Raw genomic sequence first — 27,618 nt, 5'->3', positions numbered from 1 at the left:
GTGCACCATTCAGTGCAACCAGGAGTTAGATTTAATGGGATCCTCACACTAATCACGGGCAGTGCGAGAGTCACTTGGCTCCACAGAGCCTGGGACAGAGGGTTGTGACTGCTCCACCGGCTTCCTTCCCTCCAGAGAATTTGCTCAATGAACACGTTTTCCTGCCACACCAAGCAAATCCAGAGTCACCTTCAACCCAGACACAAATCCCAACAGATGTATTTTTTCCTCAGAAACGGACCGGCAAGAAACAACACCTTTCTAAAAATCTTTTCTCTAACAGTTGCCCGATTTCTCATTGTGGTTCCCTGATTTTTCTGATTCTGGACACTCAGACAATGTTCAACTGCTTTTGCAGTCCTTCTTTTGCTCCTGTTGACAATGTGGTTACATGCTCCACGGGGTGCCTGGGCCTGATCCTCCATCATGGTGGGGCCTCCCTATACCCGAGACTGGCCCTCTGCAGCATTCACCTGGCCAGCTCTGGATTCCTCCAGAGAAGGACTCGAGACACACGGGAACAGAGCTGGGGCCGAAAGCAACTCATCCCTCCCTCTTATTGAGGAATGGGCCTGGTGCCACATGCGGGATGGTTTGGGGGCCACCTCACCCGGAGGCTGGAAGATGGCCAAGGTGACCTCAGGGTTGGGTGGCCTGGGCTCCTGGGCTGCCTCTCCTCATTGGCTCTGTCTCTGCAACTCACTGTGCCCCGGAGAAGAGGAGGCCAGGCTTGCACTGTCAGAGACACCGACCAGCTCCCTTGGGAAAACAGCCATGGAGAGCAGGGAATGGTCCCTGGTGGCATTGGGTGCCCTGACAGCAGCGGGTATGCCAATGGCTGAGCCTGGGTCGGGGGCAGTCACTAGAGGCGGGTTGGACCCAGATACCCGTGAGCTTTCCTGCAGACATTTCAGAAAGCACTTCTAGCAAAGGGAGCCTGAGATAAAACCAGAGGTGTCAGGGTTACATTGCCCTCAACCAGTTGGGGTGAGCAGGCCTGGGGGGTTCCGGCCTTACAGCTGGCAGTGCTCACTGGACCCAGTCCTGGTCAGGAGCTACAGCTCCTCAATGATGACAACGGCTAACGTTTGTGAGACAGGTGCTGTGCTGCGCCCTGTACATGCCTCCTCCTCTGTGGCAGAGACAACTACTTGGCACCTTCCCCATGCTTCCTGGCCTGCTAGTGGCGAGGTGGAGGCACATAACTAGTTTTGGCCAATAGTCATTGGGTAGAAGTCACAGAGCCACTTCTGGGATGAAGCACAGAAGAGCTGGTGCTTAGGCCTCCAGCTGCCTTTTCCGTGCTGCAGGGATGACCGAGGGACCTGCAGATTGTGCCCGTCGGCGACTACATGGGTGGGCTTTCCCTGCCCACCTGTGCTGGCCTCTCATCCGCAGGAGAAATCAACCTTTATGCGGGGCTAACTCGTTACTACAATATAAGCTGATGGATACATTCTCTTTCTTTTCTATTCTTTTTTAAACATATGGACAAAGTGAGGCTCATTACTTTACCTGAGGTCACACAGCTAGTACTTGGCAAGGCCAGGCTGAAACACAGGCCCTATCTGACTCCAGAGCTTGTGCCGCCCCCACACAAGCTGCCTTCCTTCTGGGTTGCCTCCAAGATCAAGCCTCAGTTCCTTGGCTGGGGTCCTGGCCTACCTCCCCACTGCACACGTCCTTGCTTGCCTGGATTATGGCCTGCTCTGGCCAGCCGACCTTCCTGTGTGTCCCTGGGTACAGCCCTAGGCCCTTCTCACCATAGAGCCTCTCCTGATCCTCCCAGCCCCTACTGCCCCTTCTCCAGCTGACTCCTCCCTGCCTGTGGTCACTGGACCTGGACCCCACGCTGGTATCCATATTTCTCTTCTCTTGGGCATTATGGATCTCCTGAAACCACACATGGGACTTTCGTCTGAGCATCTCATTCGTACAGTCATCTCCAAAAGGAGGTGCCTGCCCTAAAGGGGAATACAAAGTGATCCATCAGGGTGTGAGAACATATTAGAACTTGTTTTAATACCTGCTTTTTCCACCTTTTAAAACTGCTACATTAAAAAATATGTTTTTTGGGGTTTTTTTTGAGACAGGGTCACCTAGGCTGGAGTGCAGTGGTACGATCTCTACTCATTGCAACCTCTGCCTCCCAGGTTCAAGCAATTCTCATGCCTCAGCCTCCTGAGTAGCTGGGATTACAGGAGCACACCATCATGCCTGGCTAATTTTTGTATTTTTAGTAGAGATGGGGTTTCACCACGTTGTCCCGGTTGGTCTTGAACTCCTGGCCTCAAGCGATCCACCTGCCTTGGCCTCCCAAAGTGCTGGGACTACAGGTGTGAGCCACTGTGCCTGGCTTTAAAATATGTTTTAAAATGTACATACTGTATTTGTATCAACACACTGTTGACTCCTTGGGACAAGGACCATGGGTTACACTTGGCTCCCCAAGAGGTTAAATATAGCTCCTTGTAAACAGTAGGTGATCAATACATACTTTAGTTACCTCGGACAGATAGGTATGGAACGTCTTAGCAGGGGGTGGAGACACACGTTACACACACACACACACACACACACACACACACGTGTGCGCACACACCTGAGCGCACACACATGCGCATGGTGGGACTGACTTGCCCACGTGCCCTGAGTCCTTGCGGGGACCGTGTCTGGTTGAGAGGAGCTGACGGAAGTGGCACGAGACGTGGGCACAGGGGCTCCTGGGTCAACAGGGAGGGCCGCTTGCTAAGCAGCCAGAGTAGAGACGGCTCCTCCGAGGGCGGTGGAGGAAGACCAGCCTGGAGCAAGGCCACCACGGCAGACCCACACAAAGAGTAATTGAAGAGAAGCACCTCAGGCTGGAAAACCTAATGGAATTCCTGAGCAGAGTGGGCCAGGAGGAGCAGCAGTAATAAATAGAAGTCCTATTAGCATGGCAGCTGCTGACAGGCAGGGAGATGGGACACAAGGAGGGGTGAGGGCAGGGGAGGAGGCAGGCTGAGAGGGTCCTGAAGGGATGGAGACCTGGCCCCAACTCATAGAGGCCTGGCCGCTCTGCCCCTCCCCACCCCTGCCCCTGTGATGTGGCAGGAGCAGTGCAGGGGGCTGCCCCCAACCTGAGCCTCCTCCCTCCTCCTCTGCAGCTCTCCCTTACTTCCTTTTAAGACTGGGCCCAGCCAGGGCAGACCCCCGGTGATGCAGGGGTCTTCTTATGGAGTGGGATCCCCTCCAAAGCACCTAGGTCCTTTCGCTCTTCACATGGAAAATTCAGGGTCATTATTACACCAAAAACAGGAATTAGACTTTCTGCTAAGGTCATTATTTGAACAGGAGCAAAAATGGGTACAGGCATCCCAGAGAGGGCAGCAGATGATCCATCAGGTGTGTGAAAATACACATATGGTTTATTTCTACTTTTTTTTTTTTTTTTTTTTGAGATGGAGTCTTGCTCTTGTTCCCAGGGCTGGAGTACAATGGTGCTATCTCAGCTCCTGCAACCTCCACCTCCCAGGTTCAAGCAATTCTCCTGCCTCAGCCTCTCACATAGATGGGATTACAGGTGCCCGCCACCACGCCCGGCTAATTTTTGTATTTTTAGTAGAGACGGGGTTTCGCCATGTTGGCCAGGCTGGTCTCGAACTTCTGACCTCGTGATCTGCCGGCCTCCCAAAGTGCTGGGATTACAGGCATGAGCCACTGCACCTGGCTTTATTTCCACCTTTTAAAATTGCATTTTTGTGCATGCTTTACAATGTCTCTACTAGATTAGTATGATGATCATGTACGTAACTTCTAAATAATAACCACACATATGGAAACATGTGCTCACATGTTTTTTGCAGGGTGTAGGGGGTAATCCAAAAGTAGAGACTAGAGATTTTTTTTCAGCCTTATTTATCCTCAGAAGCTACCAGGAGTGGGGTGCTGCAATGTTTGTTTCTATTTTATAGCTGAGGACCTGAACAGCCCAGGCAGCGGGGTGGGTCCGGATGGGTGGTGGGTCCAGATGGGTGGTGGGTCTGCATGGGCCATGTGCCCAGGGACTCACCTCATCCTTGTCCACCACCTGGATGAAGAGTGGAAGGGCAAAGCCGACCTGTGCCAGCTCAGTGATGGCCACGCTGTACTCGGAGCTGTTGAACTCTGGGGCGTTGTCATTGATGTCAATAACCAGGATATTAAAGGTCGTGGTGACTGTAGCGTCAGATGGGGTGCGGTCATCGTTCAGCTCCGTGCCCTGCGGACAGAGACCGGTCACCCCGGGGTGAAGGCAGCTAATCACAGCAACAGCTCTTGCTTACCAAGGACTTTCTCAGCACCAGCCACTGTGCTTCAATGTGAATGATCCCATCTAATCCTCACTCCAACTCCAGGAGGAAGATTTTATCATTAGCATCCCCATTTTAGTGATAAGAAAACTAAGGCTCAGAGAGCTTAAGTAACTTGGACAAGGATTCACAGCCAGAGTAGATTTCTAGCTCAGGTAGTAGGAGCCTAAGACTGACAGCAGATGGATGAGATGGGGTGAGGACAAGACAGATCTGGGGGTTCATCGAGGGACAAGGGGGAAGTCTTCATCCTCTTTGGCAGATGGTGAAACTGAGGCCAAGAATGTTTGTGCTGGTGGTTAATCAAGACAATTGAGCATCTGCTATGGCCTGAACCCTGGGCTCGGCACTGAGGGTCAGCATAGATGGACTGATTCAGATAACTGGGTGTCCAGTCTGTGGGCCAGAGCCATGGGCCCAAAAGTGCCCATTCCCAGTTCTGACTTCAGCCTTCTGAATCTGAATCTCTCTGGGTAAGAGACACAGGAGCAGATACCTTTCAATAGCTTCCCAGGGGATTTGGGTTCACAGCTAAGTGTGAGAACACACCCCCACATTTTATATAAAAACAGAAAGAGTTCAAGTCCCACAGTGGGGTGCTGGGACCAGGGGGCAGCTCTCTCTGGTGGACCTGACCACCTCACCTCCATGGGAGGAGAGCAGATGGGAGGGAAGGACGGTGGTGTGAGCACACCCTCCCATGGCTAACCCACACCTGAACAGCAGGGCCTCTCAAGGTCAAGGACAGCAATTAAGGGCCAGGCTGGGCTGCACCGTCCTCCCCATGGCAATGGAAGGGCCTCCTTCCCAGAGCCCCTGGCCTCAGTCTTTGGGCCACCCATTTCTCTCAATCGATGGCTGATGGCCTGGGCTGGGAAGAGCCCCTGTGGCTCAGACAGGATCCATACCCCTAAATGGGTTTCTCAGGGAATGGCTCTGCAAGTCACTGATTTGAATTAAAACCGACCATGAGTGGCACGCAGCTGCAGGGGGTGTGGGACTGTAGCTCTGCCTCACATTCTGGGGTGGGGACCCCAGCACCTCCTTTCCTCCCTGCTGCACTGCTGTTTCTTAACCCAGGAAGCCGTGGCACATGGAAGTGGGACAGAACCCCAGAAACGGGGCAAGTTCCAGAATTCTAGGTGGCTGCAACAGAGAACTTGGAATGCTGGGACAAAAGTAAGGAAGGACCACAGGATGAGCACCTATTGTGTGCCTCCCGCTGAGAGGGCATACAAGTTCCATTCTATGTGGTTGTTGATAATGGATGCGGCACGCCCGGCACACCTACAACTTCATAATTTGGGTGCCTTCCTAATGGGGCCCTGGGCACAGCCCCGGGAGGCAGTGCAGGGTGAGAGCACAGAAGCGATGTGCTTCTGGAGCCACCACCAGGGGCAGGAGCCCTCGGACACCACTGGAGGCTGGTATCTGAGCGGGGGCATCCCCTCTACCTGGGGTAGAGGTGCCCACGTAGTTCTCACCTTCACAGTCAGGATGAAGCCGTGGCTGTACAGGGGGTTCTCCCGGTCCAGCAGGCCATTCAAGGTCAGTGCTCCACTGATGTAGTCCAGGGCAAAGATGCTGTTGGTATTCCCTGCAAGAGACAGAAGCATTCAGGTGTGACCGGGCACAGGGCGGGGGGGCATGGAGCTGGGGCCAGGGCTCCTCTCTGGGCATTAAAGACTCATCAGTTACTGAAATGAATGCTGGTTCAAGAGTAATAGAAAGAGCCCTGGAGTCCATGGAGCAGCCAGCAGGCAGCACCGGGTCCCAGAAGGAGAACAGCATGGCCTTTCCAGTCTCCTTCTGGTCTCTCTGACCCAGCTATGGAGAAAGTCTTGGTTTGGTGCTACTACACTTTAACACTTCTCTAGACTCGCTTGATTTCTTTTTTAACAAAGAGAGAGCAGGCTTCAGGCTCAGAGCCTTCCAAAGGGAGTAGACACCAGCTAGGATGCAGTAACCTGGTTTTATTTCTCTTGTGCTTATTCTTATGGTTCTATTCTTTTTCAATTTATGACAGTGATGTAAAGTTTCCTTTTACAACAAATGTAAATTAAAGACATAATTTAAAAATAAGTACTATGTTAAGTACTTATTAAAATTTAAGATATGTATTTAAAGTCCTAGCAAAAATTATCTATGAGCCACACTTGCCTCAAACCTATGTCTCTGTAAGCCCACCCCTCTCCCTCTGTCAGCTTCAATTTCTGCTTCCTGTCCGCAGAAACTCACACTGGCATCCTTGTGTTTCTCCAGATCACTATGCTCTTTCCTGCCTCCTCATCTTTTAGCGTCTGTCTTTCTCTCTTGTCCTCACCCTCTGCCTAGCTCAGTGCCAGCCTCTTCTCCTCCTCCTCCAGAAAGGCAGTCCTGACTTCTTTAACTGGCCCCTTCCAGTCTCCACAGGCAGTAGTCACTGTTTTGTAACTAACTGTTCCCCAGTTGCTTCTTGGGTGTTAATTGGATCTCCCTTCCCGGCCCTCTGAAGATGAGGACCTTTCATGACTGTCCCTTAAGGTACCTGGCCAATGCTGGGCACACAGTGGCAGGCATGTTCCCCACCTGGGCTAGTCCTGCATGGGCTGCTGCCTTGCCCATATGCCCTTCCCACCAGCCTGTGAATTCACCCGGGAAAATCCCAATTCCATTTGGCTCTCTCTTCATGAACCTGTTTGTTGGCTCATTCACATACTCACTCACTCCCATTCATTCACCCACCCAGCAGTCTCTGGTGTAGGCTTTCCTATAGCAGGCCCTGAGCTGGGCATTGTTGGGCATGCAGATATCAGGTTGCCAGAATTCTGACGCCAAAGCATTTGCAGCCTAGTAAGTGATCTCTGGTACTCACCAGAATCAGAATCTCTGAGTTCGCAGCAGGGAGAGGCTGTTTACAGATGGGAAATCTCAAAGAAGGAAAACTCTGTAGAGGAGATGTCATTAATTCCCTGGAACACTGACTGGCTGTGTCACCTTGGGCAACTTACCTAACCCCTCTGTGCCCTGGTTTCCTCACTCGTGAAATACAGATAATAATGGCATCTGCCTCATAGGGTTATGAGGATAAAATAAGTGTGAAAGTTTAGATATATTGCTTTGGGACCATTCCTGGAACAAAATAAGTGTTGTCGTTGTTATTGTTTGAGGTGGTTCCTGGAGAACGAGCAGGACTGGGGAGGATGACGGATGGGCACTGATTCCATTAATACCCAAGAATTAATACCCAAACCTTCAACACCCGCAGGTGAACACCAAAATCACCATGGAAGCAGCTGTAGCTCCCAGGTCTTCCCTTTCCCCATCTCTAAAGGGATCTGTATGTACCAGAGGCTCATAGTATCTCTTGGATTAACTAGGGAAAAAGTCAAGGGTGGGGGCAATTTCCTCTTCTAACTTTAGACTTCGGGACAAAAGCTATTCTCAGTCAACCCATGCTGAGTCACCTGCCTGTTCTAGTCAGCACGGCAGCTTACTTCTATCCAGGTTGGTGGCTAGTGGCCGCTCTCACCAGTCCTCCCAGCCCACTGCATGGGCTTGGCAAGGCCAGGGAGAAGATGCAGACAGTGGGGCCTGTTTAGAACTCAGTCTATCAGTCTATGGCTTCAGAATCTCTAACATGGGGCCAGCCCAGGAGAGGGTGTTGCTGTAGCTATCCCCTTGCCTAAGGCTTCCTTTCCCAGCCATAGAGAGACCTAGGTGCCTTCCTGCTGGGTTTTGTGTGTCTGTGTTTGCATAGTGGGGAGTTGTGGGGACAGGATTGCAAGGAGGCATACAAATGTGTGATAGAAGGGAGTTCCTTTAGCTGGGAATTTTGCTGCTAGAGAAACGATATGTGTGCTTTCATCTGTTCATTCATTCAACAAACAGTTATTGTGCTTCTGTAATGAGCATACAGGCAGGGCGCGGTGGCTCATGCCTGTAATCCCAGCACTTTGGGAGGTGGAGGCGGGCAGATCACTTGAGGTCAGGAGTTCAAGACCAGCCTGGCCAACATTTCTACTAAAAATACAAAAATTAGCTGGGTGTGGTGGCACATGTCTGTAATTCCAGCTACTCAGGAGGCTGAGGCCTGAGAATCGCTTGAAGCTGGGAGGCTAAGGTTGCAGTGAGCCAAGATCACGCCACTGCACTCCAGCCTGGGTGACAGAGCAAGACTCTGTCTCAAAAAACATATATTATATGTTATATATATATGTAAAAATATGTATATATATAATGGTGATACATTTTAATCGGGGCCACAGTGCTCAACCAGGTACTCACAGTCCAGGGTGATCAGTGCTGAGGTTGGGTGAAGCAGAGGCAGTGCAGGGCCCTGTAGGGTCCGAGATCCTCTGAGCCCCGAAGGCTGAGCTGAAGGGCTGCCCTGAGGCAAGACCTCAGAGCCTTCGGCCTCCCACCCTTGCCCCAACATGCCCATAGGCAGGGGTCCCCTCCTCAGCCCCCACAAACAGCATCCCGGCATTCCAGATTTTCATATAAATATACTTTTTTCAATAAAGGAAGCTATCAAATGTTTAACTAAATGTGATTCAATTTTTATCTTTGTGAGATTTTTCTTACAAATCATTCACAAACCTGAAGCCCCTTGTTGAATGATGTGCTTTGCTTTTGGTTTGAAAAATAGGGGTTTCAACCCTGGAACACTCACTTGTATTTCTTCACTCAGCTTCTACGCCCCATTCATGTCCACACTGTCCACCCCAAACCCAGCATCTGTCCCCAGGACATAAGACACCCCATGCCCCAACCTAGGCAACCTTCTCCAACCAACCTGCAGGCAAGTACCCCCCACATGGTCCACATTCAACCAAACTGAAGACACACACACACACACACACACACACTTCTTTTTCACACATCTGTTTGCATGGAGTACGCCTTCCCACTTCCTGCCAAGTACCACTGACTAACCCCCCAGATCAACACCCAGAAAGAGCCATACCTAGGGAGCCGACAAGGCCACCTGAGTGAGGACTGACTCAGTGAGATGCTCGGTAAGATGCTCTTACTGTCACCATAGCAACGCTGGCGCTCGCTGGGATGCTGCTAGGCTTGAGCAGGGCCAGGAGATGAGCCCTGCACCCTAAGCTAGAAAGGCCGAGGGCATGTCTCATTCAAAGACTCATTGATTTTTTTATTCACGCATTCCTTCAAGTTCATATTGAGCACCTACTGTGTGCAAGGTGTTGGAGAATCAGTAAGGAAAAGCAGGCAAGCTTCATGCCTTCAGTCTCATATGAATTGTCTGTGAAGACAGACATTCATGATATAACCACACAATTGAAAGTGTAAGTACTTGCTGAGCTAAGGCCCCTGAAGAGAAGCAATTTGGAAAACAGAAATGGTTAAGATTACACCCTCTGGAGACAGACTGCATGGGTTCAAATCATGGTTCTGCTACTCAATGGCTGTGAGACCTTGATCAAGTTTTCTTGGTCTATAAAATGGGGGTAATAATAGACCGCACCCCAGGCTGTCACTTTAAGGATTAAATAAGTTAATACAGTGCTGGGGACATAGGAAGCTCCGAACAAATGTTGGCTGCCTGTGCTTTACCAAGATGGTACCACCGTGGTCTCTCCCCACCATCCCAGCAGCCTGTGCCTACAGCTGTTTTCCCCACAGTGACACTGAGCCAACCCTACACTTTTACCAGGATAGCCTCGCCACAGAGGGCTAGTGTTTACAGGCTGCCCTGACCTGAGGCTGAGAACAAAACCCTCAGACCCACAGGGCCCTGAACCCAGAGCTCTGGCCTCTGCTCCCCGCTCATTCAGAATGGTGGGTACAGAGGGGAACTCCACTTCCCTGCCTCACTGCCCTCCCTTCTTCCCCCACTTCCACATCCTCCCCTCCACAGGCGCCGTGGGCTTGGCAGCCACACATGCAAGTTTCTCTGCTCTCCTGGAAACTGATACCTCCGTGTCCACCTTCTGGTCTCCCAGACATTCTTTATCCAAGTCCCATGGGGGCCTGGGGGGCTGGGGGCACTCACCAGGGATGCCTTTCATCTGTTCAGCCCCACTGCTGAACAGAAGGGCAGCTGCTTCCCCTGGGCGGACAGGTGGTGTCCTGAGTTCCAGGATGGGGGTGTATCTGGTAGGGGAGGGGTTTTGGGGGTGGGGTGGGGGCTGCACTTTTACCACTGTAAGGATTCTGGGAACTGGTAATTCAAAGTGATCACAAAAGAAAAAAGCAGGTCATTACTGGCCCTGTTGGTTTTCCTGGGGGCAACCACCTCCTCTAGGAGCTCCAGGAATCAACCTTTTCAGATTTGCAAGAGAGAGGCTGGGAGGAATGAATCATGTGTGAAAGGCTGCTGGACGGGGGTGGGGATTGCAGCCTTCATTCTCCTATTTATTAAAAAGTAGTAGCCACTACTTATCAAACACCATGTACCAGGCACTGAGCTAAGCTGTTTGCACAATCACATCACCTATTCGTTGCAACCACCTTATAAGAAGATATCCCATCTTTTGTGTGAGGAAGCAGGCTCAGAGATGTTCAATAACTTGCCTAAGGTCACATGGCCAGCAAGTGACCAGCTTGGACTTAGATTTACATTTCTCTTTTTCTACCTGCAAGCATTCACTTTCCACACATTTGTGCACATTCTGTGCCCGGCCCTGTGCTATGGGGCAAGGAAACAGGATGAGGTAAATAAGAGATCATCATCCTTCATAGAGTGGAGTGTCAACAAAGTGACTTCTTCCTCAAGAGGGAGTCCTAGGGCTGGGCACCGTGGCTCATACCTGTAATCCCAGCACATTGGGAGGCCAAGGTGGATGCATTACTTGAGGTCAGGAGTTCAAGAACAGTGTGGCCAACACACTGAAACCCCATCTCTACTACAAATACAAAAATTAGCCAGTTGTGGTGGCAGGTGCCTATAATCCAAGCACTCGGGAGGCTGAGGCAGGAGAATTGTTTTAACCCAGGCGGCAGAGGTTGCAGTGAACCAAGATCATGCCATTGTTCACCCCAGCCTGGGTGACAGAGCAAGACTCCATCACACACACACACACACACACACACACACACACACACACACACACACGAGGGAGTCCTTACACATTCTGGAAAGTTCTAAATAAATTCCTCCATGGTAGAGTTTTACACAGCAGCAGACTCTCCATGTTGTGATGTCTTCCAGGTAGCTGGGGAGGTGACCTACCATGGGGACTGGTGGGGGAAGGTAAGGCTAGAGACAAGAGCTGTCAGCACAATGGGCTGGCGACGTTTGTCAGACACTGCGGAAAAGAGCACCAGGCGAGGCTGGCCTTTATGGCAGATGTATAATTGGACGAGTATAAGCAGGAATATCTAGAACGCAGTGAAGGAGACAGAGAGGCAATGGCCAGAGAGGTAGATGGGAAACCAGCCTAGTGCCGGGTGCCTGGAGTTAGGGAAGGAGGCAGTCCTTCCCTGACGGTCAGCAGGGTCAGATAGAGCAGAGAGTTCAGGAAGAGGAAGGTCTGGCAAAGGCCACAGACTGGGTCTTCAGATGTCCCCAGAGTCAGACTTTAAGATACTGAGGGACGGTGGGGCAGGGATGTGGGGACAGTGAGTGCAGGTGCTCAGGTGCTGCTGCCCAGAGTTTGGTGTAAAAAACAAGGCAAGAGGCTGAGTGGCAGCTAGAGGGCGCCGCAGAGTCAAGCAAGGGGCTTCTGCTGTTTTCCAGCTGGTCAAAGGAAGTGGGAGAGGGAGAGGGAAGTGGACTGGGAGGGGCTGCGGCAGGGGGTAGAAGGTCGGATATGTGTGTGGGTGGGGGCAGCTCTCTCTCTTTGAGCCATGTGGGGCAGGTGGAGCTTAGGCTCATCCCCCTCCTCTTTCTTCTTCCAGGCTGGAAGGCTACCCCACTTCACATCCCCTGCTCCACCTGCATTATCGCCCCTCCTGCCCGCTGCCAAATCTCATCATTCCCACATCTTGTCCCCTTGTTATCTCATCGGCAGCATCTTGACCCACAGCGGAGCTGGGTCTGGGTGAAAAGCAGTTTAGTGAGTGGCTGGTGGTGCGTGCGGGAACACAGACTGATGACTTTCAATTGCTTTGTCTGCTCCGCTGGGCTAACAGCCCCTGCGTCCTGCCTCTGCTCTCCTGCACTCAGAGTTAAAAGAAAACCCAAGGCTTCCCGCTCAGCTGGGAACTGCCCTTTCTGAAGGTCCAGTATCACCTGCTATAGGAAGCCCACCCGCATGTCGCGTCTGGAGGCTCTGCCACCTCTGGCTCCTCTGAGCCCTTGAGTGCTGGGCTCAGAACTCATGAGGCAGCTGCCCCGTGTGGTGGGGCCTCTTTAATTCTCATCCCTGGAGACCAGCGTGGCCTTGAGGATAAGGGCCGGGGTCTCATGCTGCTATGTCTGGCAGTCCCCAGAACAGCGCTCATTATACATTTGTTGGATGGCCTGAAGTTTCTCTTCCTCCCTCTGCAGCAATTCCAAAGGGTCAACCAGTATGTAAGAGGCAGCGGCATACTTGGGGCCTAGTCCTGTATTGGGGCTGCAGGGGAGAGAAGAGAAGAAAAAGCCATGGCTTATGAGGAGCTCGGAATCTCAGGAGCTGGGCATAAGCAGCCATCTCTTTAAATGGCAGTGTCTGAATGGAGGGGGGAGGCTGGATGAGATTGACCTGTGTGGCCCTCATCCCCACTGTGGCCTCTGACTTGGTCACCTGGTCCTGCCCAGGTCCAGCATCAGGGACCTTACCCGGGGAAGGGAGCAGAACTGGCATTTGCTTCCATTCCTTCCCATGGTCTCTCTTCTAGTAATGGTCTGTGCCTGGAGTCTATTACGTCAACACCCTGGTGAAGACCGCCTACTGAGCATGAACTTGCAGGACATGAAAAAGACCTAGGTTCCCACAACAGCTCCACCACTTACCAGTTGTGAGACCTGCTGCAAACCACTCATTCTTTTGGGCCAAATTCCCCATCTGTAAAGTGTGGATAACAGCTCCCACCTCACCAGGCTGTGTGAGCATCAGGTGAGATCATGTACGTAAGGCACTTATTGCGGTGCCTGACACGTAGTAGGTGGACACTTTGGTTTCTTCTTTCCTGCCATGCCTTTTCCTTTTTTTCTTTTCTTTTCTTTCTTTCCTTTTGTTTTGAGACAGAGTCTTGTTCTGTTACCCAGGCTGGAGTGTAGTGGCTTGATCACAGTTCACTGTAGCCTTAACCTCTCCAGCCCAAGTGATCCTCTCACCTCAGCCTCCCTAGTAGCTGGGACTGCAGGTGCACACCACTGCGCTCAGCTAATTTTTGTACTTTTTGTAGAGACAGGATTTCACCATGTTGCCCAGGCTGGTCTTGAACCCCTGGGCTCAAGCAATCCTCTGACCTCGGCCTCCCAAAGTGCTGGGATTACAGGTATGAGCCACTACACCTGGCCACGCCTGTTTTTGGAATAGTAGAATCAGAGCAAGCTGGTCCCAGCTGTGGCCCCTCTCATCCAGTTGTGAGGGGTACATCCCACAATGGCCAGCATGGACTGAGTTCTGAGTTCTTACCTTGTGCAGGGCACCGTGCAAAGTGTTTTGTATGCATGTCTCATTCAGTCTCACAAAACCCCTGAGACAGACACACTATCCCCATCTCACAGAGGAGGAAACTGAGGCACAGAGAGGTTAAAAATAACCTGCACTTGATCATCCAGGCAGTGAGAGGTAGAGCAAGGAATTAAACTCAGCTTCCAGGAAGCTAAATAGTTCATGTCCCATTCAGAGGCCCCTGGCCCTTCCTGTCTCCCCTGCCATGTGTAGCCCATTAAGCAGTTGCATGTGGGCAGCCTAAGCCCCTGGGCCCCTGGCGCAGGCTGGCCTGCAGGCCCATCACTGTCCAGTGGAGCCATATCATTTTGACTGGTATACAGTTGTATCACTGTATAATGAAAACTGGGAGCCAGCACGAGATATGGGCTTTGAGCAAGACATCTTATGAATTAAAAATTGTTACTTAGCTGCCTGATGACAAAAGGGGCCTGCATCCTGGTTGGCATCTGGGCTGGGCTGCATTCAACAGCACCTCCATCAACATATGGCAACCAGCGGTGTGGGTTACCTCAGCTTTCAAACAGGGGACCAGCCGAGAGTCTGCTGCTGCATAAGGATTCTGGGTCAGGCGGGGAGGGGCAAGACTGCCCCCCCGCCAAAGCTTCCCAAGCTGACTGGAGCCTCTTCCTGCAGATCCGCTCTGTGTGCATTCAGGCCTCCACTCAAATGTCATTCCTCGGATTCCTTTCCAGTTACCCCTACCTTCCCACCCTCACCCCTGTCACTCTCTCTCCACTATCCTCTTTTATTTATTTCAAAGCACTGCTACTTTCTGAACCTCTCTTCCATCTGTTTATGTGTTCCTTACTGGCTGTTTCTCCCTACTGGAATGTAAGCCCCAGGAGGGCAGGACTGGTTTCCCCAAGTGCCCAGCAGATGCCTAGCAGGTGATCAATCAATGTTTTCTGAATGGATGAATGGGCCACAGCAGGACTGTCTGAGGGCCACTCTGAGGCTGGTCCAAAAGGCTACGGAGCAGAGCGATACTGGGGTGACTCCTAATGTCATACAGCATAAAGGCACCACAGCTGCACTAGGACCCATGAGGAGGGATCAGCCAATTAGCAATTCCAGTTGGGGCTGTAGTACCCTCCTGATGCAGCCATAGTGATATGTTTGTTTGAGCTGAGCCGTCTCAGTTAATTACAGTTATTACTGTCCAGTCAGGGCAAGACAACCTTCCAGTCTCTCAAGTAGGTGTGAACTGCAGTCTGCTTGTCTTACAGGCATTTTGCACAACAACAGTTTTTATCAAGCTCACTGAAACCAACAAATGATACCTCTCCTAATAAGGCTACACACTGGACCCTGATTAATTTGCTAATAACTGGCTCCGATTTATGAAGCATTAACTCGAGTGGCCAAAGATAGTGAAATCTATCATGCCAGTTTGCTAAGGGTCAAGCCACACTCTTCTACCCACAGCAATCCTCTGTGCATGGCTCCCTGTAAAGTGGAAAGCCTCAGAGAGGCGGCCCCTGGTCCTCTGAGGATGTTTTGATGGGGACCAGAAAGACATCAGCAGGGACTATCGCTGAAATAAGAACCTATTTCCTGAAAAACCTTTACACTGCCATGGAGAGAATTTCTTCAAAGGGAATAATCATGGATGTGTCCATAAATGCAGCCACCAGGATGTTCACCATAGTGCTGTTTAGTAAGAAAAACTGGAGATAACCTAGATGTCCAACAATAGGGGATTCGTTAAGTAAGTTATGATATGAAATGCAGCAAGCCACTAAAACGTTGCAGAAGAGATGCTTGTAACTTGAAAAAATAGATGTGTTTATGACGTGTTTAAAAAAAGGGACAGTGATCGGCACAGTTCCATAAGATAATCTTTTTGGCTTAAAAAATGTGTGCATAGAAAAAAGGAATGAAATGTTAGCAAAATGTGAACACAGATTATCTGAGTGATAGCGCTAGGACAGAGGTTTTCAGACTCAGCACTGTGGCATTTGGGGCTGGATAATTCTTTGTCGTGGGAGGCAGTCTGTGCATTGTGAGTTGTTCAGCAGCACCCCTGGCCTCTTCGCACTAGGTGCTGGTAGCACTTTCCCCGAGATGTGACAACCAAAGGCATCTCCAGACATTGCCAAATGTCTCCTGAGAGGCAAAATCGCCCCAATGAAAAACCATTGCTCCAGTCATTTCAACTTTCTCTTTTGCTTGATCTGCATTACATTTGTTGTCTTCCTTTTTTTAAATAAAGGTCAATACAAGTTCCTTTAAAAATAATCCCCAAAGTTCTGCAACTTCCTAGTAGTGACAGCTGCACAGCACTGTGAATGTAATTAATGCTGCGGAATTGCACACTTTAAAACGGTAAATTTTATGTCATTTATATTTTACTGCACCAAAAAAAAAAAAAAGAAAGAAAGAAAACCCCAGCGTTTGATGGTGTGTGTCTCTCTGTTCCAGCTTGGTGCTAGATGCAGGCTGCTTTGTGAACTGATTCATTTTAATGCGTAATTCTTCCTCTCCCTGGGTTACCACCATTACTAACAACAATTCACCGGATTTAATCTCCCTGAGGGCAGCGGCCTTTCCCGCCTTGGTCTTGCCACATGAGCCTGGATGAAGGAAGGAGTCTGCTCACAGAGGAGTGCGAGGCACTGGAAAGGTGAGGCCTCTGCTTCTAAGCAGCATCTAGTCTCGATGAGGAAACAGGACCTATGCCAAAAAGGGGTCCTGTCGTGCTGAGGGCGGCTTGCCAGGGCCTGGAAGATTCCTCAGGAGGCTGGAGGAGGAGGAACTCCTTCAGCTGGGCCTTGGAGGGCAGTGCTGGGGTCAGTATGGAGGAAGAGGGCACTCCTGCTGGGGAGACTGGCCTGAGCAAAAGGGTGGAGGTGGGACCACGGCTTCCCAGGTGGGGAGCCAGCAGGAGGAGCAGAGAGTTCACAGGAGGCCGTCAGGAGAGGCTGATGCCCAGAGGAGGAAGCAGTTTGGATTTCTGTCTGGCTTTGAAGAGCTCCTACAGCAGTGGGGCTGGAGGCAGGAAAGCCTGCTGGTGATGAGGGCATGGACTGGGTGATGGTAGTGAGAAAAGGGACAATGACAAGGGCTGACATTTCTTGTGGACCTGCTGCGTGGCAGGCGAGGTGCTCAGTACTTCATGTGCGTTCATCAGTTACTCCTCAAGGCCTCCCTCTGTAAGAGCATCATCGTTATTATTCCACTCTTAGCTTTTACAATTCTTTTTTTTTAAATTTTTTTGCATTTTTAGAGACAGAGTATCACTCTGTCACCCAGCCTGCAGTGCTGTGGCACAATCAGCTCATTGCAGTTTCAAACTTCTGGGCTCAAGGGATCCTCCTGCCTCAGCCTCCCACGTTGCTTAGATTACAGGCATGAGCCACCATGCCTGGCCTCCCATTATTATTGTTATTCCCATTTTACAGGTGAGAAAACAGAGGCACAGAGAGATTGTCTGCCTCTAGAGACTACAGGCTTAGTCCACACGGCTGCCTGCCCCTGACAGATGGGGAAGATGCGTGCTTCTGCCTGTCGACCAAGCGCTTTACATGTTTGTTCACACACACAGTCTCACTGGATCCTCAAAATACCCTGTGAAGCCAGTACTGCTACCCATTTATCAGATGAGGAAACTGAGGCACTGTCAGATGAAGTGACATGTCCAAGGCCACATGGTTACTGAGTGACCATGCTGGGACTAGAACCTGGGTCTTTCAGGTCTCACATAGCCCTCATGGCTGCCGTGGGCCTTGTCTCTCCTGTGTGGGACTGGTGCTCCCTCAGCCCTGGGGCCGGGAGTCTGGCCGGGAGGAGAGCAAGGTGAGGAAAAGGAGATCAGGAAAAGGAGCCCCCCGCTGCTGCCTGCTTGGCATCTGGTTACCTCCGGGGCCTGGGGCAGGTGGGCCCAAACACCCGTGCTTCCCCTCAACTGGGGTCTCTCCTTGGGCCAAGAGTGGGAGCCAAGGTGCCCCAGGTCCCCCAGCCTGTGCCTCCCAGAGGGCTGTCTGTTCTGCCTGTCACTGGGCAGGGCCCATATAACTCACCCAAGGCTTGGCACTCAAGAGAGGTCAGGGCGCAGGGAGATTTACAACCCCGATAAAGCCATCTCAGTCTGCGCCTAAGCAGCATTTGATATTTGATGATCTGAAAGGCCTTGTCCTGGGGAGAGAGGGCGAAGGGGGAAGGAGTGGGGGAGACACTTAAGAAAACAAAAAGGATGGTGATCGGATGCCCAAGGAGAAGAAGGCTCATGGCAGGAGGAGGGGGCACACGCTGTCTATCGTCCCGGTCATGTTGTCACCCCCTCCTCTGGCTCCAATCCAGCAACAGGACGTGAGAAAGACGGGCCCAGGGATGGAGCTTCTCGGGAAGTGGGGACACCAGAGACCACTTATGTACCACTGGGCCCGTCCATAGCAGGCATGGTGTGGTCATAACCCCACGGAGCCCACCGTCTAACGGGGAAGACTGGTCACCTTCGGGGAAGGACAAGGCACATGTATGAAGAAGCCAACTGGAGAGTTAATAAAGGAGTGGATGTGAATTTAAAAGACTGGTTTCATCATTTCGGGCTTGTGGACATTCTGAGATTCAGTTTCCTCTTTGGAGGTGAGAATACCTCCCCGGCTCACAGGGCTGTTTAGAGGTTCAGTGAGATAAGGAATCTGTAAAGTGCTGAGCCCATGTCAGGATGCATCAAAGATGGTGAACTGGGTGCCTGGGGCAGGTGGAGCTGTGCAGTGTCACAGACTGGATGACTTTAAGCAGGAAAGACCGGCAGAGCAGGGCAGGGTGGGGTGCAATGGCAGTGACAGGTGCACCCTGAAGTTTGTGGGACAAAGAGGCTTGGTGCCCCTGAACCTTCCCTTCAGATCCTACTGCCCAGGGTTCAGCCTCCCGCTCCAACTGCCATCTGTTCAGTCCTTTGTCTCACATCACTGAGATCATGTGGAAGCAGTGTGGGCCTCAGATGGTACTGAGTTCAAATCCTAGCTCCAATATTTCTAGCTACATGGCCTTGGGCAAGTGATTTTGCCTTTGAGCTTCAGTTTCCTCACTTGCCAAATAGGGACACTGACAGACTGTGCCTCTTGGGGCTGCTGGGAGAACAGAGCTGGCACAGAGTGGCTCTCACTGATTCTCCGAGTCCTCTCCATCTTCCCTGCCACCTTTCCTCCATGAACGCTAATCCCGACAGTGCCACGGCTGCCCCCACCCTCCCGCCCCAAGTGCTCCAAGTTCCATAGTGAATGACTTTCAAATCTGTGGAAGGAGAACCCATCACATACACCTTGAGCCGGGTAATTTATGAATCAAATTGTGCTCCGTCAGGACTCTGCAGCCCAGAAATAGATGTGGTCGGACGAGGTTCAGGGAGCCAGCCTCAGACACAGTTATCTTCATAGAAACTGGCCACCAGCTGGCAGAACCAGCCCCGATGACCGACCTTGAGGGGTCCCCTAGGGGCTGCAGAGCCCCCCCTCAGCCCAGGCCCTGCTCCAACGCCTGAAGAGAGAACAGAGATCTGCCTGGGGCTGAGAAGACAGCTGTGACCCTGGGCCAGTCACTTCACTTCTCTGGGCCTCAGAGTTCTCCCCTGTTTAAAAAAGAGGGAGCTTTTCTATGGCAGTGGTTTTTCAAATGGCTTTGTTTCCGTAGCAGATTCTTTTATCAGACAAAATTTCACACAGAGCTCCACTATAGAAAACAGCCCAAAACAGAGCTCGCTGCCCTGGCTGAAGCAGAGGACGGGGTGTGGAGTCCAGCACTCCCAGCACCCCCTTACTCTCCAAGGGGTTCTGAAGGATGGGGTTCAGAGTCTGGTGATTCAGGGAATTTGGAGATTCCCAGGACGTTTTCAGTTTTAAGATGCCATGGGAGATCTGATCTTTTTGAAAGGGGCAGATATTGCAGTGTCTAGGACCAGGGTTCAAATCTCAGCATTACTTTTCACTAGCTGTGTGACCGTGGGCAAGTTATCTACCCTCTCTGGGCTTTCATTTCTTTAACCATAAAAAGGGGAGAGGTAATTCTTATCTTATAGGGCTGATGTGAGGATAAAAGCAGGTAATAAGCCTACTTAGTTCAGCACAGTGTCCAGCACACCACAAATGCTCAACAAACGTTAGATCTCATTGATTAGTAAACTGAAGATAGAGGTGAAAAAGTCATAAGACTTGTAAGTGGTCACACTGAGATTTGAACCCATGGCCTTTAATGCCAATGCCTACATTCTTTCTCCTACTCCTCCCTAGAAACAATGCTTCTAGAAGGCTCTATCAGAAAGGCTGCAGACTGTGCCAGGCCCAGTTTCCTAACGTTGGAGGGTTTTCCGGCATTTGGTCAGTGACTCAGAGTGTAACATCAAAGCAGATGTTTCTGGTCAGGGCATGACTGAAGGAAAAACACTACAAATTTGGTTAAGCACAAACCCACTCAGCAATGTGGAAAACATCAAACATCTTGGGTTCTACTGAGTATGAGTCAGAGTCATCATGTTTATGAGAAAAGACGGCAAATTTGTCCTACAGAGTCAGAGCCCCCAGTCTGAAACAGAAAGGGTTTCCCCAGGAACTCTGATACCATGGGGTATAGGTAAGGTTAACTTTTAAAAGTTCTCTGGTCTGCTGGGCATGGTGGCTCATGCCTGTAATCCCAGCACTTTGGGAGGCCGAGGCGTGTGGATCACAAGGTCAGGAGATCGAGACTATTGTGGCTAACACGGTGAAATCCCGTCTCTACTAAAAATACAAAAAATTAGCCAGGCGTGGTGGCACGCGTCCGTACTCGCAGCTACTCGGGAGGCTGAGGCAGGAGAATCGCTTGAACCCGGGAGGCAGAGGTTGCAGTGAGCCTAGATCATGCCACTGTACTCCAGCCTGGTGACAGAGCAACATTCTGTCTCAAAAAAAAAAAAAAAAAAAATTCTGTGGTCAAATAAATCTGGGAAATGCTCAACAGACATCTTCACCGCAGGACTTGTCAGAGCCTTTAATGTGCTCATGGGCATTATGACCTGCCAGCACAAGGATATTGTGATGCGGTGTCTCTCTAACTTATTTGACCACAGAGCCCTTTTTGCAAAGCTTATCTCCTGAAGCATCAGTGGGCCAACCCACTGAAGAAATTGAAGGTGTGGCAGGGTACGGTGGCTCATGCCTGTAATCCCAGCACTTTGGGAGGCCAAGACAGGTGGATCACCTGAGGTCAGGAGTTTGAGACCAGCCTGGCCAACATGGTAAAACTCTGCCTCTACTAAAAGTACAGAATTAGCCAGGCATGCTGGCACACACCTGTAATTTCAGCTACTCGGGAGGCTGAGGCAGGAGATTCGCTTGAACCTGGGAGGCAGAGGTTGCAGTGAGCCTAGATCATGCCGCTGTACTCCAGCCTGGTGACAGAGCAACATTCTGTCTCAAAAAAAAAAAAAAAAAAAAGAAATTGAAGGTATAAATGGGCCTGTTCCCACAGTTTCCCGCCAGTGGAGTCTCAGCATACAAGTTAGATGTGTCAAGTGTCAGAGGTGGAAAATGGAAAGATGCTTAAAGCCTAATAGGTTCCAACTTTTCCTTCAGTCCCTGCAGAATTGACAATCAGAGATGAGAAGTAACTTGGTCAACAACACACAGCAAGTTAGAAGCAGAACCGGCACCAGATGGGTGGACCAGAAGTCTGGCTCAAGTCTGGGGTCCTGTCCAGGCCACAGGTCAGATGTGGCTCTCTGGTCTGCTTTGAGCTTTGGGGACCCACATAAAAGTTTTACTACGGAAAATTTCAAACAAACACAAATGTAGAGACAAGAGCACAATGAAGCTCTCGGTACCGTCACCCAGATGCAACAATCATCAAAATTTTGCAAACTTACCTTAAAATCACTGCCCCCCCAACACTACCAATTTTTGATGGTGTTATCAGAGCAAATTCCAGTTCATCTTTAAATACTGCATACATCTCTCATGAGGACTTTCAAAAATGCAACAAAACATGCTATTTTCACCCTAAGCAAAATAAATGATTCCTCAATGTCACCTAAGACACAGTTCACATTCAAGTCAGGGATGCCATTTTTGAAGCCAACGTCAGGATCAGAGGTTTTTACCTTTTCTACTCAGTGTTCTAAGAACAGGCCTCTGAGATGATTGAAATCAAAGAAAACGTGCCTTCAACAATAGCCGCAATGTTTCATTTCTTAAACAACAACCAAAAGAAGAGCAAAAAGATCCAAAGCAAATATGGCAAAATGTCAACAAATGCTGTCAGGGTGGTGAATACGTGGGGGTGTGCTGTGCTGGTTTCTGTACTTTTCTAAATATTTAATATTTCGCATTTGCCAGTGAACTTGGCCCTGCTTCTCTGACAAAGGCCAGGGGTCCTGGGCTGGGATGTGGGGTGGAGTGTGCGGTGGGGTGGGTAGTTGGCCATTTCATCCCAGCAGCCTGCCTCCAGAATGCCCTCATCCTCCCAGCTGGAGGCTCAGCCCCAGATGTCACATTATGTCCCAAGCCCTTGGCCAAGTGCCCCACACCAAATAGGCGTTCAGAGAATGCTTGATGAATGAGTCCAGCCAGATAGGGAGGGATGTCCCAAGACGCTCCCATCCCTTGGCTCACATAGGCAAAAACTTTTGCTGAGCAAGCGAGAAACAAGAAAAAGAGAGACGTCCTTGCCTTTTCGACCAGGGAGGAGGCTCCACAACCCAAATCTTTCCAAAGCCTCTGACTGCTTTTTTGAAAAAGAGAAGTCACAGGAGCGACTTTTGGGTCTTTCCCACTGGGCCACCCTACAGATGCATGGCCTGGTGTCCTTCTCAGTTACACAGGTTCCTGATCCTGCCTCCTTCCCCATCAGCTGGTCTGGGCTACAGACCCCTAGTCTCTTGGCAGGAGGGAATGCAGGCTCTCTGGGAAGCGCCCCAAAGCAGTGGACACCCTATAGCACCCCCACTCCAAGCTCTGGGTATAGGCCCTCCTGGAGAGGGACCGGGACAAAGGATCCTGCTGGAGACAGATGGCGTCACTTGGGGTATTTGCAAGCTTGAGACTCAGCACTCATAGAAAAGACGAAGTAAACTCGAGCCTCAGAGCCCAAACACTGCCCCCAGCCTAGGCCAGAATGGAGGGCAGCCTTTGATCTTCAGCTCCCTCTACAAACCTCTGCCCAGATGTACTCACTCTCCCTCCCAGCACTAAACCCCAAGCAAGGCCAGCTGTGGCTTCCCCAGCCTACAGGCTCCCGTCGGAAGATGACTTATGGCTTTAATTACTGAGGGCTGGGTGGAGCCTCAGGAAGGAGCCAGCCCCACCATGCTTGGTCTCTATTGACACGGAGTTGCCAAGTTGGCAAAGCTGGTGCTGGTGCCTGCCTACACGTTGCCACACCAACCCCTGCTCTCTGAGCTGTGCCCAGGCCCTCCCCTCCCTTCCCAGTTGCCCATAGCCTGGGCCCACCCCGCCTTTGAGGGTGGGGGTGGGGCGGGAGTGTGGATAAAGCAGAGTGTGTTGGAAGACAGCCTCTGAGGGCGACAGTTTTGTCTGTCTTGTTCATGGCTATATCCCCAGCAGTGAGTACGAGAGGTGCCTGATAAATATTTATGAATTATCAAATGAGCCCAAACACCTGTATGCAAAGGTGGACAGTGGTAGCCATTAAACTGCCTAGCAAGCTAAAGGCAGAGCCAATGGACCAGAAGCAACTACCCTGACCCCCAGGGCCACGCCTCTCCTTACTCACTGTTTGGTGGATGAGCTACCAGGTCCTGCCAACCCCTACTGCCCTCCTGCACCGAAAGGAGCCTCCTTGGGAGGCAGGCTCCAAGGGCCACCATGGCAGGCTCTGAGCAGCCCATGCCCCTGCCCTTGACAGTCCTGTACCTGTGGCAGCTTCAGGGTGGATGAGTTGGGGAGTGGGGAGGGAGAAGTAACGATGAGGACAGCTGGGGCAGAGTAGCCCCAAGAGCCAGGTGGGAAACAGTCCCTCTCTCATGCTCCGGGTCTCTGCTTTCTCATCTGGGGCTTGGAAAGACTTGACTGGATGATATCCGGGTCCCTGTGGCCTGTGACAGGTGAGGTCCATGAAACCAGCCCCATGTTGGGAGAAAGACGGAGACCAGCAAGGGGACAGAGGAGGTGGCAATGCCTGCTCTGCTTCCCACCCTCCTGGCCCCAGGACTGCCATCGGTTCCTGCCCAGGCCTGGGTTATCAATCTCCTTCCACCTGGAGAACTCCCCTAAATGAAATTCCTATTGGCGTGGGGCCTATGATATAACAAGTCTCTTGCTTTGCCTGGCAAATGAAAGATGATGAAGCAGAGTTCCCGGGACAGAGGCGATCTCCATAAATCTGCCAGAGTGTGCTGGGGATTACTTTGTGGGATTAATTATCTGTCCTTCAAACAAAGGCCTGACCTCAGCGGCCCAATGTCCCCAACCTGGGAGGGAGGGAGGGAGGAAGGTAGGGCCGGGCGGCTACCTTCCTCCCTCCCGGAGCATGACAGAGGGACTGTTTCCCACCCGGCTCTTGGGGCGGCAGGGAGGTGGGGACCGGAGCTAGGAGGCAGGCCCTGGGGTGGGCTGGGCAAGGGGCATTGAGGAGTGCCAGTTCAGCACTTCACCCCCCCTGTAAGATCCAACATGCTCCCTCCTGCCCGACACAGCAAGTCCACCTGGTTTCCAGCACTTTCTGCAACTTGGCCCTTTGTGACCCATCCAGCAACTTTGTGACCAGTTCTCATCTGCTTCTCACATCCGTCCAGGGCAACCCTACCCTCAACTCCTCTCCTGGTTACCCCTCATGCTGCCACACTGGAGGGAGAGGGGTCCTGGCATGGAAAGGAAGGGTTGGTGTACAGTGGACCGAATAAAGGCTGGATCAGAGGCCAGCCAGTATCTATCACTTCACCAATCATATGGCCTTGAGTTTCCTGAGCTCCCCGAGCCTCAGTTTACCCATCTGTATGGTGGAAATAGTAGAGGCAGGGTCTGCACATGACAGGGTTGTCACGACCATCCAATGAGGAGGGTGGTCCCTGAGGAGTTCAGACTCATGCAGACCTGGGTTTTAATCCTGGCTCTGCCACTTCTTGGCCTAGCATGACCCTATATGTTATGTTACCTTTCTGAGCCTCAGTTTCCTCATCTGTGAAATGGGGATATTGATAGTGCTTGTTGTAAGTATAAGATGCAACCTCCAGAGAGGGCCTTGCATGACATCCTTGTGTGGGATCCCACCGACATCCTAATAACAGCTGCAAAAAAGTGGGGTCCAAGGGGCTTGCTTTCTCTCGTACTGCAGGCCAGTCTCTCCCCACTGCTGAGGTGTGTGCCTCCCACCACCCCTGAGCAGAACCAGGCAGAAGGCGCCACCCTTGGTGCCAGGGAAAATCAGTACTAATCACAGAGGGGGCTGACCAGAGCCAAGCCCCAATTAGCAGTTCTGAGTTACATGGACCACGGAGGAAAGTCGGTTGTTGTGGGCCTCAGTTTCCCTGGAGAGGTAAGAGAGAAGGATTTCACAGGAGGGACATTGGAGTCACATGGTCACCTCTGGGCTTGAAGTGGCTGGGATACGAGAGAAAGGCCTTGGATGTGGGTGTGGGTGGTTTGGTGCCAATTGCTGGCAGTGCCACGCACAATCTGGGCAGACCCAGGCAGGCCACATCGAAGCTGGGCCTACGTGTTCTCAGGGTACAGTAGGAGGCAATGCCTCCCGCAGAGCGTTGTCTCCGCGGATAACAGGGGAAGGCAGGTGCTTGGGATGCCCCTCGGAAAAGGATGACTCCTTTCTGGGTTGTGAGGGCCGTGTGTTTGGGACCTGCAGATTCCCAGGGATTCAGTGGTTACCAAGGGGGAAAGGGAAAGAATGTCAAAGAGACAAATGCTTGTGAACCCCAGGCCAAGACACTGTCCTGGGCACGGGGTCCAGGGATGGTGGAGTGAGCATGAACCTCCGCATTAGAAATAGAATGGGGGTGATGAACCTGCTACCATCAGTTAAGAAGATGATGCAAGCGGGTGGTCAGGGAAGGCTTCCTAGGGGAAGTGAGTGTGAAGATAAGTTTTTAAGGGAGGTGGGGGAGATATAGAAAGATAGATAGGATGGAAAAGTGGGGAACAGGCAGACTAATTAGAGAAATAGGATGGCAGAGGCTCCTCCCTGCTTTCCCCAAGTGGCCTTCTTTCCAGATGGTACAATGAAAGGCAGTCATTTTCCCTAGGTGATGTCAATGAACTTGTGATCGATAGTAATTTACCCTGCACTTACTATATACCAGGCACCGTGCTGTGCAATGCCTCATCGAGGTAGGTACTTTGAACTCTGTTTACAGAACTGATTTGTCAAGGCCTCACAGGCAGTTGAACTCAGAGCCAGGATTTAAACTTGGACCTATGTGATCCCCAGCCCTTGGCTGATATCTCAGTAAGTTAATGCCAGAGCCCTTTCTCAGGGCATATTCTGTCAGTAATTTTGCCCTATGGATAAGATGGCCCATCACTCCAGGCTGGGCCAAGGCAGGGCCAGGGTCCATATTCCTCACTCTCACATTGTGGTCAGAGCTGCGGTAAATGTTCTGGATCCTTGAGAAGCAAGTGAAAAAGGAGCACTAGGGATTTCCTGAGCATGGAGTGGGCAGGGGTGGGTGCAGGATTTAGTTAAAAGGGGAGTTTGCTTTTTCAGACATGTTGGGTGCACCTTCACACCTCTGACCTATACCCACATCACTGGACTTCAGATCTGATTCCCCAAACTGGAGCCAAAACTGCCTGTGTCCAAATCCTGGCTCTGACAATTACAAGCTGAGTGGCCTTGGCTGGCAAGTTGCCTAACCCCACTGAGCTGGGTCTCCTCATCTGTAGAGTGGGCACGATGATATCACATTCCTCATCAGGGGGCTGTGAGGAGTAAATGAGTTAACACCTGTGAGTTGTTTAAAGCAGGACCAGGCAATTATTCAATAAATATTAGCACATGTTACAATTGGGCTTCCTCTTCACCCTTCTCCCACCTTTTCTCTTCTCCAAAACAAGTACTTTGCAACATGTCTCTGCATCAGCCTGTATTCTTTGAGTCTGTATTCTTTTTTTTTCTTTTTTTTTTGGTGGGGGGATGGAGTCTGGCTCTGTCGCCCAGGCTGGAGTGCAGTGGCGCGATCTCTGCTCACTGCAAGCTCCACCTCCTGGGTTTGTGCCATTCCCCTGCCTCAGCCTCCTGAGTAGCTGGGACCACAGGCGCCTGCCACCATGCCTGGCTAATTTTTTGTATTTGTAGTAGAGACGGGTTTTCACCATGTTAGCCAGGATGGTCTTGATCTCCTGACCTCGTGATCCGCCCGCCTTGGCCTCCCAAAGTGCTGGGATTACAGGCGTGAGCCACCATGCCCGGTCAAGCCTGTATTCTTGTTCAGTATCTACTCTTACTGTTGTTTGCTTTCTTATTTTATCTTACAGAAATGCTATTATGCTGTCCCTTTCTATATCTTTTATAAATTCTATTTCTTTTATAAATTCTCAATGGTAGATTTTAAATATTAATCTATTTTGCTGTATATATATCTATGAATTTGAACCATAAGAAATTGCTGACATTGATCCATTTTGACGTACAAAAATGGTGATTTTATGTGGTTCAACCTGACAGCCTGTGGCTTTTAACTGATGCAGAGCGTGTGGGGTCAGCAAACTTTCTTTCAAAGGGTCATAGTGAATATTTCAAACTTTGCAGGTAGAGAGGCCAAATTGAGGACATTATGTTGATACTAG

General features: G+C 51.0%; 1 protein-coding gene across 1 annotated transcript in view; it reads right to left on the bottom strand.

The window, feature by feature from the left end:
- Positions 1-27,618, bottom strand: part of CDH23 (cadherin-related 23) — a 296,198-nt gene that overhangs the window by 112,227 nt on the left and 156,353 nt on the right. The window contains 2 exon segments of the mRNA XM_011927642.1: positions 4,052-4,240; positions 5,816-5,928. Of these exon segments, the coding sequence (XP_011783032.1) occupies positions 4,052-4,240; positions 5,816-5,928 (302 nt within the window).

The sequence above is a fragment of the Colobus angolensis genome, unplaced genomic scaffold (genome assembly GCF_000951035.1).
Source record: "Colobus angolensis palliatus isolate OR3802 unplaced genomic scaffold, Cang.pa_1.0 Scaffold12, whole genome shotgun sequence".
NCBI lineage: Eukaryota > Metazoa > Chordata > Mammalia > Primates > Cercopithecidae > Colobus > Colobus angolensis.
The sequence above is the reverse complement of the archived record's forward strand: the minus strand, read 5'-3'. Positions and strand labels throughout refer to the sequence as shown.